The 15,507-nt window shown below is 43.9% G+C and overlaps 1 protein-coding gene across 1 annotated transcript in view; it reads right to left on the bottom strand.

Moving 5' to 3' along the window:
* Positions 1-15,507, bottom strand: part of utp20 (UTP20 small subunit processome component) — a 153,969-nt gene that overhangs the window by 109,794 nt on the left and 28,668 nt on the right. Inside the window, exons 13-19 of the mRNA XM_070900152.1 lie at positions 12,770-12,931; positions 7,173-7,264; positions 6,435-6,540; positions 4,111-4,261; positions 2,548-2,610; positions 1,530-1,688; positions 472-548 (exon numbers count right to left, since the gene is read on the bottom strand). Coding sequence (XP_070756253.1) covers positions 472-548; positions 1,530-1,688; positions 2,548-2,610; positions 4,111-4,261; positions 6,435-6,540; positions 7,173-7,264; positions 12,770-12,931 — 810 coding nt within the window. The remainder of the gene's footprint in view (positions 1-471; positions 549-1,529; positions 1,689-2,547; positions 2,611-4,110; positions 4,262-6,434; positions 6,541-7,172; positions 7,265-12,769; positions 12,932-15,507) is intronic.

Raw genomic sequence — 15,507 nt, 5'->3', positions numbered from 1 at the left:
TGTTGATGGTAGGGGATTCAGTTGATGGTAATGCCATTGAATGTTATAGGGCGGTGGTTAGACTCTCGCTTGTTGGAGATATCATTGCCTGGCACTTGTGTGGCTCGAGTGTTACCTGCCACTTATCAGCTCAAGCTGAATGCTGTCCAAGTCTTCCTGTATGCGGGCACGAACTGTTCCATTATCTGAGGAGTTGCGAATGGAACTGAACACTGTGCAATCATCAGCGAACATCCCCACTTCTGACCTTTTACTAATTATACAACCTTTGAGATTAACTACTTTTCCGTTTTATTTCTATTATATTAGGGAGTATAAGCAACATAGAAAATAGGTGCAGAAGCAGGCCATTCGGCCCTTAGAGCCTGCACCGCCATTCATTATGATCATGACTGATCATGCAACTTCAGTACCCCTCATGGCTGAACATCGATATTCAATCACGTGCATCCTAACGTTCTGCATACTTACACAATAAGCTCTGTCACTGGGTCCCAGAGTGCACTGAAGTTTATATAAAGCATTCCGATCAAATATTGAAGAGGAACCTGGAGAAAGTAGCACAAAACTGTAAACAGAGCACTCGACAATCAGTGCAGCTGTAAGCACCTCGAAAATACCCATTAAATACAGACTGGGGACAAGCATCAATCAACCTGGCACTTAACTAAAGAAGTTAAACTGTTTAAACTCTACAACAAAAGGCAAGATACTGCGGATGCTGAAAATCTGAAAGAAAAGCAGAAAACGCTGGCAGCATCTGTGGAGTGAGAAACAGAGTTAACGGTTCAGATCAGTCACAATGTCCCCGCTAAGCTGCGCAGTCATCTGCAAGTTCCCGTGCAGGCCGCTCACCGATGCAGATACCGTGCATTTGAATGTGAGCGTGCCGCACAGTGGGGGAGGCAGGTCGTGCAGGAGGCAGTGCAGCTTACACAGGACATTAGTCAGTGACCCATCGTCAGAACGTTAACGTTTCAGGTCGATGACCTTGCATTCTGATGAAAGGTCATCGACCTGAAACACTAACTCTCGTTTCTCTCTCCACAGATGCTGTCTGACCTGCTGAGTGTTTCCAGCATTTTCTGTTTTTATTTGTTTTAAACAGCAACGTTGAGTTACGATCTCCGATATCACAAGGTTAATGCATCGTTAAGATAGAACACAACTACCCGAAACTAAAAAGAGGAGAAGAAAGCAGCACGTGCCGGAAATCTGAAATAAAAACAGAAAAATTCTCGGATTGCGCCGTAGGCAAGACATTATCTATAAAGAGAAAAGACGGGTTAATGTGTCAGGTACAATCCTTCGGCAATACCAGGCTCAACCTGTCTGCATCTCCTGTTTCTAATCAAACTGCTCAAAGATCAGCAAACGAGCCTCATACATTCACTGAAGCAGATGCCTGTATTATTTTAGGCAATAAGAACAGACCATGCTTTATACATTGCTGCATCTTAATGAACTGGTTTTCATCACTTGCTAACACTGAAATACAGAAGAAACCCTCCCCCCCCACCACTCCCTACCTCATAGTACGGTCCTTCAGGGACACAGGGCTGCACCAGATCATGTCTCAGCTTCCTCAGGTGCAATAATTTCTCTCTGTAGTCATGAACAGTTGCAGGGACGAGTTCAGCTTGGAGTAAAATGGCAAACACAGACTGAAGACCTCCATCACTGTCATCCTACAAACATATAAACGAACACGGAAACGTTTGTACCTTGATGATAATTATCTGTGATTAAACCGTTCCAAAGTCTAAAGTCAAAACAATTTGTCAATTTTCTTCCATTAAAAATTCCCATGTCCACAACTATAATAGAAACTGTATGTAAACGTGTCACGCTGCAATTATACCTGCCAGCCTGCAGTGCCACCTCTGGTGTGAGGTTGTAAGTACAGCGTGACATGTTTACATCAGCAGTTTCCATTGTAAAGGTGGACACAAAAATAAGGACAGAATGTACAACTTTAAAATGGGGACTGAATTAATTTGTACTCCAGCTTCCCATCAATCTCCTCACTTTCAAAAGCCCATCTCTTCACCGTGCTCCATTACCGCCTTCAAATCTCTTACTAACGCTCGGCACCCATTCCAGTCTTCGTGAATCCCCATGTGGACATTTGTACCGTGCTAAAAGCACTGTATCAATGCTAAAACAGATTTCTGATGTCCAATACTTTTCCTCAATACTGATATATTACTACTGGGCATAAATAGTCAGAAATAAATCCAATAGGGAATTCAGGAGAAACTTCTTTACCCTGAGAGTGGTGAAAATATGAAACTCACTAATTCAGGGAGTGGTTGAGGCAAATAGCACAGATGCATTTAAGGGGAAGCTAGATAAACACATGAGGGAGAAAGGAATAGAAGGATTATATTGAAGAGGTGGGAGGAAGAGGAGTGGGAGGAGGCTCTTGTGGAGCATAAATGCCAGTTGGGCCGAATGGTCTGTTTCCATGCTGTACTTTTGATGTAATTCTATTAGTATAGTTATTTCAGTATCTTTTACACAGGGTAAAGGCAGGACATTTCATACCTCTGCCCTTTTTGGTAGCTGCACTTCAAAATGATTCATGATCCTCAGTGTGAGTAGCCGCACCTAATACACAAAAAGCAAAGTTTATAGAAAGACAGCGGAAGGGGATGCAAATCAAAGAAATTCATACGTGAGGAACAAGAATTGTTGATAAGTCCAGAACAAATTATCTAAAGTATGCTGATTTGTTTACAAGCACATGCTTATACAGTTTTATATATATTTACACTGAACCACTTAAATCTTCTTGCAAGGACAATCATAAAATAATTACGAAGTGTTTAAAACACGATATTCACTCGTATCGATAGAATTCTCAGCTTGTGCTGCTCAATAAATCTCATACAGAATTCTACTGATGATGACAGGCACAACTTGAGTAAGTGCTCCTCAAGTTCTCCATCAACTCCAAGTTGCTATCCAAGCAATTCATCATGGTTTATTTCAACAGCACCCCACTCCCCTGCGACCTCTACCATCGATAAGGACTAGAGCAGCAATCTCGTGCGAACACCAGCCCTGCGCCAAGTTTCCCTCCAAGTCACACGCCATCCTGACTTGGACATATACCGACCGTTCCTTCATTGTCGCTGGGTCAAAATTCTGGAACTCCCTCCCTAACAGCACTGTGGGAGCACCTTCACCACACGGACTGCAGCGGTTCAAGGCGGCGGCTCACCACCACCTTCTCAAGGGGCAATTAGGGATGGGCAATAAATGCCGGCTTTGTTAGCGCCACTCACATTGCAGATTACATTTGTCTTTATTTAAAAATGGGCATTTTTCAGCAAAGACCAAACGGCAATAAACCTGTGGTAACATTTCTGTGATTAATAAAAGCTTTACAATTTTCAATAAACTTGCCCCCTCTGCTCCCCTCCCCAAATCAAGGGCACACTATTCCAACACAACATGGGTTGTGATTTCTTTATCCCTGTGACTTTGTTGATGGAAAATATCGGGTGAACTTCAGTATTAATGCAGGGTGCCACTCCCAGTGCTGCACTATAGGAGGTCCCGTCTTTCAGATTAGAAGTTAAACCGACGCCCCCGCCTCCCCTCTCAAGTCCCATGGCACTATTTCGAAGAAGAGCAGGGGGAGTTATCCCCGATGTCCTGGGGCCAATATTTATCCCTCAATCAACATCAGATTATCTGGTCATTATCATACTGCTGTTTGTGGGAGCTTGCTGTGCGCAAGTTGGCTGCCAGCTTACCTACATTACAACAGAGACTGCAGGTCAACCAACAACAGAGAGAGATTAAACTGATCATTTGTCGAATTACTATTTGTGGGACATGCTGTGTGTAAATTGTCTGCCATGTTTGCCCACTTAAAAGTGACTACACTTCAAAACAATTCACTGGCTATGAAACACGATGTCCTGAGGATGTGAAAATGCGCTATACAAATGCAGGTTCTTTATTTAATCTAGTACCTTAAATATATTAATACAAGAACACAAGATGCCAAGGACAAAGCAGATTCTAACATTATTAATATCTAATGGACAGTCACATTACAATATTGAAACTTCAAAACAAAGTTTTGCTTCAAATTACCTTTGAAATGTTTGTTGAAAGATTTGGCCGTAATTCCTTGAACAGGTCGAGCAGCATGTCTTGCGAGATTAAGTCTCTACAGCCACATAAAGTTAACCGTGTGTAGTACAGGTCACCCAGCAGTAGGGCAGAGGCGTTAGCTGGTGACTTTCTGAGAAAATTATGAAAATGATATCGATATAAAATGGTGTGCAGCAGATTCACCAAAATCCATTAAGTGACAGAACAGATCACGTTAAAAGCATCGCATTTTTACGAAAAAATCTAAACACATTGTCCCACTACAATGTGCACCTCACTCTGTAATGTACAGCTCCAACACTGCAGTACTGGCCTGTAATGTACTGCTCCAGTATTTGCTTGCCTGTAATGGGAACAGTAGTATAGTGAATATGTTACTGGGCTAGTAATCCAGAGGCTTGGACTAATGATCCAGAGTCGTGAGTTCAAACCATCACGGCAGCTGGGGAATTTAAATTCAGTTAATTAAATAAATCTGGACTTAAAGTATCAGTAATGGTGAGCGTGAAACTACCGGAGTGTAGTAAAAACGCATCTGGTTCACTAATGTCCTTCAGGGAAGGAAATCCTTACCCGGTCTGGCCTATGTGTGACTCCAGACCAACAGCAATGTGGTCGACTCTTCACTGCCCTCTGAAATGGTTCAGCAAGCCACTCAGTTGTATCAGACCACTATGGTAAAGTCATCACCATGGGAGAACCAAGGACTGCAGTGGTTCAAGAAGGTGGTTCACCACCACCTTCTGAAGGGCAATTAAGGATGGACAATAAAAGCAGATCTTGCCAGCTACGCCCACATTCCATGAACAAATAAATAAAGAATCAAGTTGTACAAATACTCTATTCACCTCCCAACAACAGAGGCCTGGATACAGCAACACCGGTTACTACATGGTCTCACAAATCGCTTTGTTAAGAACATAAGAACTTAAGAAATAGGAGCAGGAGTAGGTCATTTGGCCCCTCGAGCCTGCTCCGCCATTCAATAAGATCATGGCTGATCTGATCATGGGATCAGCTCCACTTCCCTGCCCACTCCCCATAACCCTTTACTCCCTTATCGCTCAAAAACCTGTCTATCTCCACCTTAAATATATTCAATGACCCAGACTTCACAACTCTCTGGGGTAGTGAATTCCACAGATTTATAACCCTCAGAGAAGAAATTCCTCCTCATCTCAGTTTTAAATGGGCGGCCCCATATTGTGAGAACAACGTTCCTTTTTGTTTTTAGCCTGTTTTGGGCCACAATAAGGAACACATCCGATGTTTCGCTGCAGAAAGCTTTGCTTTCTTGATGAGAAAGGTGAGTTTATTTTAATATTCATTCTCCGCTGCTTGGGGCCCTAAGCTCTTGAATTCCCTCCCTGAACCCCTCCGCCACTCTACCTTTCTCTCCCCCACCTTTAAGAACATAAGATATAGGAGCAGGAGTAGTCCATGCGGCCCCTTGAGCCTGCTCCGCCATTTAATACGGTCATGGCTGATCTGATCATGGACTCAGCTCCAATTCCCTGCCCGCTCCTCATAATCCATTATTCCCTTATCGTTTAAGAACCTGTCTATTTCTGTCTTAAATTTATTCACAGCTCTCTGAGGCAGCAAATTTCACAGATTTACAACCCTCAGAGAAGAAATTCCTCCTCATCTCAGTTTTAAATGGGCAACCCCTTATTCTGAAACTATGCCTCCTAGTTTTAGTTTCCCCCATGAGTGGAAATATCCTCTCTGCATCCACATTGTTGAGGCCCCTCAGAATCTTATGTTTCGATAAGATCACCTCTCATTCTTCTAAACTCCAATGAGTATAGGCCCAACCGACTCAACCTTTCCTCATAAGTCAACTCCTTTATCTCAAGAATCAACCTAGTGAACCTTCTCTGAACTGCCTCCAATGCAAGTATATCCCTCCTTAAATACGGAGACCAAAACTGTACGCAGTACTTTAGGTGCGGCCTCACCAATACCCTGTACAGTTGTAGAAGGACTTCTCTGCTTTTATACTCCATCCCCCTCGCAATAAAGGCCAACATTCCATTTGCCTTCCTGATTACTAACTTCCTGCATACTAACTTTTGTGTTCCGTGCACAAGGACCCTCAGGTCCCTCTGTACTGCAGCATTTTGTATTTTTTTTCCATTGAAATAATAATTTGCTTTATTATTTTTTTCTGCCAAAGTGAATAACCTCACATTTTCCCAGAGTTCTTAGTGGGCTCCGTAATTCTCAATCACAAAATGCAATACATGGGTCTACAGCCAGTGTAAGGTTTTCTAGCCAAGAGTAGCTATAAAAGCACTTACTTCATCAAATCCCTTACACGTTCTACAGGCAGGAAGTTGAGAATTTCCGAAGACTCTGTTAGACTCAGAAGGGTGCCAACTGCTTGACGGGCAACATACATCCATCCTAACAAAACAAGCAAAGCCACAGTCATGGTCAACCCAATCCAGAGATAATGACATCCTTGTCCAGATCACAAGATGGATACAGATGAACAAGGCCACTCGGCTCACCTGAGCGCATCCATCCAGAGAGAGCCTACAAGTCTTCGATTGCAGCATCCAACTGTCGCGGAAATGACTGCAGGTTTTTGCCTCCAATACACTATCCATGCGCTGATCATTCTTGAGTGAATTAGAACTTCAACATCAGGTTCTACTGTGTGCGAGAGAGACAGAGGAGAGCAAGAGAGAAAGCACGAGAGAGACAGGAGAAGACAGAGAAAGCATGAGAGAGACAGAGGAATAGAACACACAAGAGAGACAGAGAAGAGAAAGAGTGAGGGGGATAGGAGAAGAAAAAGAGAGAAAGCGCGAGAGAGACAGAGGAGAGAAAGAGCGCAAGAGACAAAGAGTGCAAGAGAGAAAGAGAAAGATGACTTGCATTTCCATGCGCCTTTCACAACCTCAGGACTTCCCAAAGAGCTTTACAGCTATGAAGAACTTTGAAAGGAAAGGGTGAGTATATAGTGTGTGCATAAAATGCCGCCCGCCCCCCCCACCCCCGAGACTTGCCTTTCCCTGTAACAGCAAACTGACCTTCATTAATGGAGTCACTTTCTTCAAGAGTGGTCAGCAGCCAATCAAGGAGCGATTGAACCGGGGCCAATGCCTTTTCCGTTTCCATTGGCCTGCATGAAAATTTGGAATGACACAGGCTGTTAGGACTAGAGATATGAAGTAAAATGGCAAAACTGGGGAAATGCACAGATGCTTAAAGAGAATGATGCAAGGTGCAGTCAGTTCACCGCCTGGCCAGTTAACCTGTCGTCCTGTTTCTGAGAACACATATGGCACCGTAACCTTGTGAGAGGGCGCTGCGTGCTCCTATGACCGAGAGCTACGATGCCGAGAGTATTAACTCCCGATTGGCAGACAGGTCGAAAGGCCAGAGCCAGATTAACGGTAGGGAGCTGAGAGTCAGGCTAACAAACTGTCCATGTAAAAGTGGCTTCCGTTACGGAAACAACCCAGAGACAAGCTGAGACTTAACAGGTCACAGGATCTTACAGCACAGAAAGAGGCCATTCAGCCCATCGTGCCTGTGCTGGCTCTTTGACAGAGCGATCCAATGAGTCCCACTCCCCTGCTTCTTCCCCCATAACCCTGCAAATTAGTCCTCCTCAAATACATGTCCAACTGCCTTTTGAAAGTTCCTATGGAATCTGATTCCACAAATCTTTCAGGCAGTGCATTCCAGATGATCACAACAAAGAGATTTCTACTCATTTTCCCTCTTGTTCTTTTGCCAATTATTTTAGATGTATATTCTCTGGTTACTGACCCAATTGCCAGAGGAAACAGTTTCTTCCTACTTGCTCTATCAAAAGCCCTCATCATTTTGAACACAACTATTAGGTCTCCCCTTAACCGTCTCTGCTCGAAGGAGAGCAATCCCAGGTTCTCCAATCTCTCCACATAACAAAGTCTTCATCCTTGGTATCACCCTGGTAAACCTCCCTTTCTGTACTCTTTCTAATGCCTTGACATCATTCCTAAAGTGTACTGTCCACAATACCCCATCTGGGGCAGAACGCCAGCTATTTACAATATACATCAATGATTTAGACGAAGGAATTGAATGTAATATCTCCAAGTTTGCAAATGACACTAAGCTGGGTGGCGGTGTGAGCTGTGAGGAGGATGCTAAGAGGCTGCAGGGTGACTTGGACAGGTGAGGTGAAAAGGCAAATGCATGGCAGATGCAATAAATGTAGGTAAATGTGAGGTTATCCACTTTGGTGGCAAAAACAGGAAGGCAGAATATTATCTGAATGGTGACAGATTAGGAAAAGGGGAGGTGCAACGAGACCCGAGTGTCATGGTACATCAGTCATTGAAAGGTGGCATGCAGGTACAGCAGGCGGTGAAGGCGGCCAACATTGCGAGAGGATTTGAGTATAGGAGCAGGGAGGTCTTACTGCAGTTGTACAGGGCCTTGGTGAGACCACGCCTTGAATATTGTGTACAGTTTTGGTCTCCTAATCTGAGGAAGGACATTCTTGCTATTGAGGGAGTGCAGTGAAGGTTTATCAGACTGATTCTCGGGATGGCAGGGCTGACATATGAAGAAAGACTGGATCGACTAGGTTTATATTCACTGGAATTTAGAAGAATAAGAACATAAGAACGTAAGAATTAGGAACAGGAATAGGCCATTTAGCCCCTCGAGCCTGCTCCGCCATTCAATAAGAACATGGCTGATCTGGCCGTGGACTCAGCTCCACTTACCCCGTAACCCTTAATTCCCATTTTGATTAAAAATCTATCTATCTGTGACTTGAATACATTCAATGAGCTAGCCTCAACTGCTTCCTTGGGCAGAGAATTCCAGATTCACAACCGTCTAGGAGAAGAAATTCCTTCTCAACTCGGTTTTAAATTGGCTCCCCCGTATTTTGAGGCTGTGCCCCCTAGTTCTAGTCTCACCGACCAGTGGAAACAACCTCACTGCCTCTATCTTGTCTATCCCTTTCATTATTTTAAATGTTTCTATAAGATCACCCCTCATCCTTCTGAACTCCAATGAGTAAAGACCCAGTCTACTCAATCTATCATCATAAAAGGTAACCCCCCATCTCCGGAATCAGCCTAGTGAATCGTCTCTGTACCCCCTCCAAAGCCAGTATATCCTTCTTTAAGTAAGGTGACCAAAACTGCACGCAGTACTCCAGTTGCGGCCTTACCAATACCCTATACAGTTGCAGCAGGACTTCCCTGCTTTTGTACTCCATCCCTCTCGCAATGAAGGCCAACATTCCATTCGCCTTCCTGATTACCTGCTGCACCTGCAAACTAACTTTTTGGGATTCGTGCACAAGGACCCCCAGGTCCCTCTGCACCGCTGCATGTTGTAATTTCTCCCCATTCAAATAATATTCCCTTTTGCTGTTTTTTTTTCCCCAAGGTGGATGACCTCACATTTTTCGACATTGTATTCCATCTTCCAAACCTTAGCCCATTCGCTTAACCTATCTAAATCTCTTTGCAGCCTCTGTGTCCTCTACACAACCCATTTTCCCACTAATCTTTGTGTAATCTGCAAATTTTGTTACACTACACTCTGTCCCCTCTTCCAGGTCATCTATGTATATTGTAAACAGTTGTGGTCTCAGCACCAATCCCTGTGGCACACCACTAACCACCGATTTCCAACCCGAAAAGGACCCATTTATCCCGACTCTCTGCTTTCTGTTCGCCAGCCAATTCTTGATCCATGCGAATACATTTCCTGACTCCGCATATCTCTATCTTCTGCAGTAACCTTTTGTGTGGCACCTTATCGAAATCTAAATACACCACATCCATCGGGACACCTGTATCCACCATGCTCGTTATATCCTCAAAGAATTCTAGTAAATTAGTTAAACATGATTTCCCCTTCATGATACAATGCTGCATCTGCTTGATTGCACTCTTCCTATCTAGATGTCCCGCTATTTCTTCCTTAATGATAGTTTCAAGCATTTCCCCCACTACAGATGTTAAACTAACCGGCCTATAGTTACCTGCCTTTTGTCTGCCCCCTTTTTTTAAAAACAGAGGCGTTACATTAGCTGCTTTCCAATCCGCTGGTACCTCCCGAGTCCAGAGAATTTTGGTAGATTATAACGAATGCATCTGCTATAACTTCCGCCATCTCTTTTAATATCCTGGGATGCATTTCATCAGGACCAGGGGACTTGTCTACCTTGAGTCCCATTAGCCTGTCCAGCACTACCTCCCTAGTGATAGTGATTGTCTCAAGGTCCTCCCTTCCCACATTCCCGTGACCAGCAATTTTTGGCATGGTTTTTGTGTCTTCCACTGTGAAGACCGAAGCAAAATAATTGTTTACGGTCTCAGCCATTTCCACATTTCCCAGTATTAAAACCCCCTTCTCATCTTCTAAGGGACCAACATCTACTTTAGTCACTCTTTTCCGTTTTATATATCTGTAAAAGCTTTTACTATCTGTTTTTGTTTTACGCAAGTTTACCTTCGAAATCTATCTTTCCTTTCTTTATTGCTTTTTTAGTCATTCTTTGCTGTTGTTTAAAATTTTCCCAATCCTCTAATTTTCCACTAACATTGGCCACCTTATACGCATTGGTCTTTGATTTGATACTCTCCTTTATTTCCTTGGTTATCCCTTCTCTTCCCGCCGTTCTTTTTCACTGGAATATATTTTTGTTGCGCACTATGAAAGAGCTCCTTAAAAGTCCTCCACTGTTCCTCAATTGTGCCACCGTTTAGTCTGTGTTTCCAGTCTACTTTAACCAACTCTGCCCTCATCCCACTGTAGTCCCCTTTGTTTAAGCATAGTACGCTCGTTTCTGACAACTTCCTCACCCTCAATCTGTATTACAAATTCAACCATACGGTGATCACTCATTCCGAGAGGATCTTTTACAAGGAGATCGTTTATTTTTCCTGTCTCATTGCACAGGACCAGATCTAAGATAGCTTGCTCCCTTGTAGGTTCTGTTACATATTGTTCTAAGAAACAATCCCGTATGCATTCTATGAATTCCTCCTCCAGGCTACCCCGTGCTATTTGAGTTGACCAATCGATATGTAGGTTAAAATCCCTCATGACTACTGCCGTTCCTTTTTCACATGCCTCCATTATTCCCTTGATTATTGCCCGCCCCACCGTGAAGTTATTATTTGGGGGCCTATAAACTACGCCCACCAGTGACTTTTTCCCCTTACTATCTTCTAATCTCCACCCACAATGATTCAACATTTTGTTCATTAGAGCCAATACCGTCTCTCACAACTGCCCTGATATCATCCTTTATTAACAGAGCTACCCCACCTCCTTTCCCTTCTTGTCTATCTTTCCGAATCGTCAGATACCCTTGTATGTTTAATTCCCAGTCTTGGCCACCCTGCAACCATGTTTCTGTAATGGCCACCAAATCATACCCATTTGTAATGAATTGTGCCGTCAACTCATTTACTTTATTTCGAATGCTGCGTGCATTTAGGTAGAGTGTTTTAATCCTAGTTTTTAAACCATGATTTTTAGTTTTGACCCCTCCTGCAGCTCCTTTATATTCAGTGACCCTTTTTGTTTTTTGCCTTGGGTTCTCTGCTGTCTACTTTTACTCATCTCCTTTCTGTCTTTTGCTTTTGTCTCCTTTTTGTTTCCCTCAGTCTCCCTGCATTGGTTCCCATCCCCCTGCCATATTAGTTTAACTCCTCTCCAACAGCACTAACAAACACTCCCCCTAGGACATTCGTTCCGGTCCTGCCCAGGTGCCGACCATCCGGTTTGTACTGGTCCCACCTCCCCCAGAACCGGTTCCAATGCCGAATGAGAGGGGATTTCATAGAAACATATAGAATTCTGAAGGGATTGGACAGGTTAGATGCAGGAAGAATGTTCCCGATGTTGGGGAAGTCCAGAACCAGGGGTCACAGTCTAAGGAAAAGGGGTAAGCCATTTAGGACCGAGATGAGGAGAAACTTCTTCACTCAGAGAATTGTGAACTTGTGGAATTCTCTTCCACAGAAAGTTGTTGAGGCCAGTTCATTAGATATATTCAAAATGGAGTTAAGATGTGGCCCTTACAGCTAAAGGGATCAAGGGGTATGGAGAGAAAGCTGCATGTAGTTGCATGATCAGCCATGATCTTACTGAAGGCTCGAATGGCCTACTCCTGCACCTATTTTCTATGTTTCTATGAACCAGAGATTTGAAAAGGTTGAGCATGACTTCCTGTTTTTGTATTCAATGCCCCCATTTACAAAGCCAGTATCCGCACGCTTTCTTCACCGCCTGATCAACTTGCCCTGCCACCTTCCAAGAATTGTAAATATGCATCCCCAGGTCCCTCTGCTTGTGCACCCCCATCAAAATAGCAGCATTTAAATTATAAATATAACTATCAACTGCGGGGAACCGCAATCCGCTGATGCAAGACAAGATGAGACTCCCACCAGAGTCAAGTATCTTGCTCTGGACAGAGAGCCCCTAGGTTGTCTCATGTGCCACTAGGAACAGTACGGTCCAACTAACTAATCACAGATTGGGAACTTGAAACAAACAGTCACTGGGCTACCACAATTATGAATTTGTGAAGCCCAAATTTGTTAAAGTCCACTCTTTGGTTGCAAAAATCACGATAACCCAAAATGTTTTTTCTCACCTGATATGGGGAAGGATGACAAGAGCCGCCCAGCTATGTGCAAGATCCGACACCTTGCCATCTTCGGGAAGGTGCAGCAAAGACAGCACGTAATCTAAAACCAAAGAAACTGGCCCGCCATTCTCCACTCCATCGGAATCCTTTTCATCACTTGACTGAGAACTGGAAGATGTTTAAAAAGCATTAATTCGATTAGTACACAGGACTTGAGTGAAAATACACCAATGCCCAGCTTTCCTGAAGATTTATATATTTCAAAATTACACTTGATATTATTTCTTTGACATAGAATATACAGCACAAAAACAGGCCATTCGGCCCAGTCTGTGCTGGTGTTTATATTCCACACCAGTCCCCTCCCATTCTGTCTGCCTCATCTCAGCCTTTCTCGTCCCTTTTCTCTCATGGACTTGTCTAGTTTCCTTTCGAAAGTATCTAAGTTATTCGCCTCGACCACTTCCTGTGGTAACCAGTTCCACATTCTCACCATCCTGAGTTATTTCCCTATTTGATTTATTAGTAACTATCTTGTGCTTATGGTCCCTAGTTTTGGATTCTCCCACAAGTGGAAACATTCTCTCCACATTGTGTGGGACAGGCTTGAGGGACCAGATGGTCTTTTACTGTCCGTCATTTTTCGTATGTTCATACATCTTTGGAGTTTAGAAGAATGAGAGGTGATCGTATTGAAATGTATAAGATTATGAGGGGCTTGTCAGGGTAGACGCAGAGAGGATGTTTCCCCTCGTGAGGAAATCTAGAACAAAGGGGCATAGTATCAGAATAAGGGGTCGCCCATTTAAACGGAGATGAGGAGGAATTTCTTCTCTCAGAGGGTCGTGAATCTGTGGAATTCTCTACCCCAGAGAGCTGTGGAGGCTGGGTCATTGAATATATTTAAGGTGGAGATAGACAGACGTTTGAGCGATAAGGGAGTCGGAGTCAAGGGTTATGGGGAGCATGCAGGAAAGTGGAGTTGAGGCAATGATCAGCCATGATCTTATTGAATGGCGGAGTGGGCTCAAGGGGTCAAAATGGCCGACTTCTGTTCCTATTTCTTGTGTTCTTATGTACCCTATCTAACCAACTCATAATTTTAAAGACCTCTATCTGGTCTCCTCTAAATCTTCTCTTTTCTAAAGAAGAAAATCCCAACCTGTTCACTCTTTCCCGATCGCTGGAATCTCAGTTCTGGTACCATCCTTGTAAATCTTTTTTGCACTTTCTCCAGTCCTTCTTATAGTATGGAGAACGGAGACCAGAACTGAGCACAGCACTCTAAGTGCAGCCTTACCAGGGTCCTATATAAGCTTAACATAACTTCACTACTGTTATATCCTAGAAATAAATCCCAGTGCTTTGTTAGCATTTTAATTGCTTTGCTAACCTGCTTTGCTGATTTCTTTACCTGTATCCCTAAATCCCTTTGCTCTTCTACCCCAATCAGTTTCTCAAAGTGTCAGTGGTGTTTCTGTTTTACGTGCCAAAGTGAGTCATCCCACTTTTGTTAATGTTAACGCTCAATTGCCACTCAACTGCCCAGTCTGCAACACCATTGGTGAGCAGAGAGCGAATCGTTTTCTGAAGAGTCAATCTTGCTTCTTAATTAACAGTTCAAAACTTGTGTCAAATCCCTATGAATATTTAAGTTTGTGAAGCAGGCATTGCTTCGCATGCACATCGCCGCGTTAAAATAGATTGAAATTATTAAACAAAATGACACAATTTAAGAGTACAAGTTCCGCTGTGTCACTCCTTGGCACATGCCAGGATGGTATCGCAGAATCACGCACTCCCGCTGCGAGGTTGTGTTTGTTACCCAGGGCATGGCAGGTAACAATGCAGTGTGACTTTTACCCCACCATTTCAGAGGCTGCTATCGTGGGTTCCAGGGCTGTCCACTGATCTGATTTTCCCCATTCACTCAATATCCATTGCAACAACATCAACTCACATTTATACAGTGTCTTTAATGTGATAAAACATCCCAAGGCGCTTCACAGGAGTGTTAAGACAAAAAATTGACACCAAGCCACATAAGGAGATATTAGCACAGGCTTGGTCATAGAGGTGGGTTTTAAGGAGCGTCTTAAAGGAGGCGAGAGGGGTTTTGGGAGGGAATTCCAGAGTTTAGGACCCAAGCAGCTGAAGGCACGGCTGCCGATGGTGGGGCGATTATAACCAGGGAATGCACAAGAGGCCCAAGTTGGAGGAATTTGAAGACAAACAGTAACTGGGACAACTCAGCCCTTTGATCTCGGCTCACTTGAAAACTGATTAACGGACAGATTACACTTGCAGTCCGAGAAATTCCCTGTTCATGAGGCAGCCACCACTTCCTCTCTCGTACCTCAAGTAAGCGTCAACCATGCAGTGTGGACGGGAGTCACTTGTAGGCCAGAGCAGGTAAGAGCGTCAGATTCCCTTCCCTGAATGACATTGGTGAACCAGCTGGGCTTTTGCGGCAATCCAGAAACTTGCGTGGTTATTTCTTCTGGAGCCAGGCCGGAAATGACCAAATTTATTGAATGCAACCTCACAATTTGGGATCTGACCTCATGACCTCTGCATTGCGAGTCCAGTCGCAGAACCACTCGGCTACCACACCAGGGGCTTGAAATTCGGTATCGGCCGCGATGAGACGGTGACCTTTAGCGCCGGTCAATATCTACCGCCTCAAAATGCGATATTTATTGTATTGCCCCAAGAGGGGAGTGGAGCGCTAAGAGAAGTGTACC

Source organism: Pristiophorus japonicus, chromosome 15 (genome assembly GCF_044704955.1).
Source record: "Pristiophorus japonicus isolate sPriJap1 chromosome 15, sPriJap1.hap1, whole genome shotgun sequence".
Lineage (NCBI taxonomy): Eukaryota > Metazoa > Chordata > Chondrichthyes > Pristiophoridae > Pristiophorus > Pristiophorus japonicus.
Note: the sequence above shows the minus strand (reverse complement) of the source record. Positions and strands in the feature narration are given on the sequence as shown.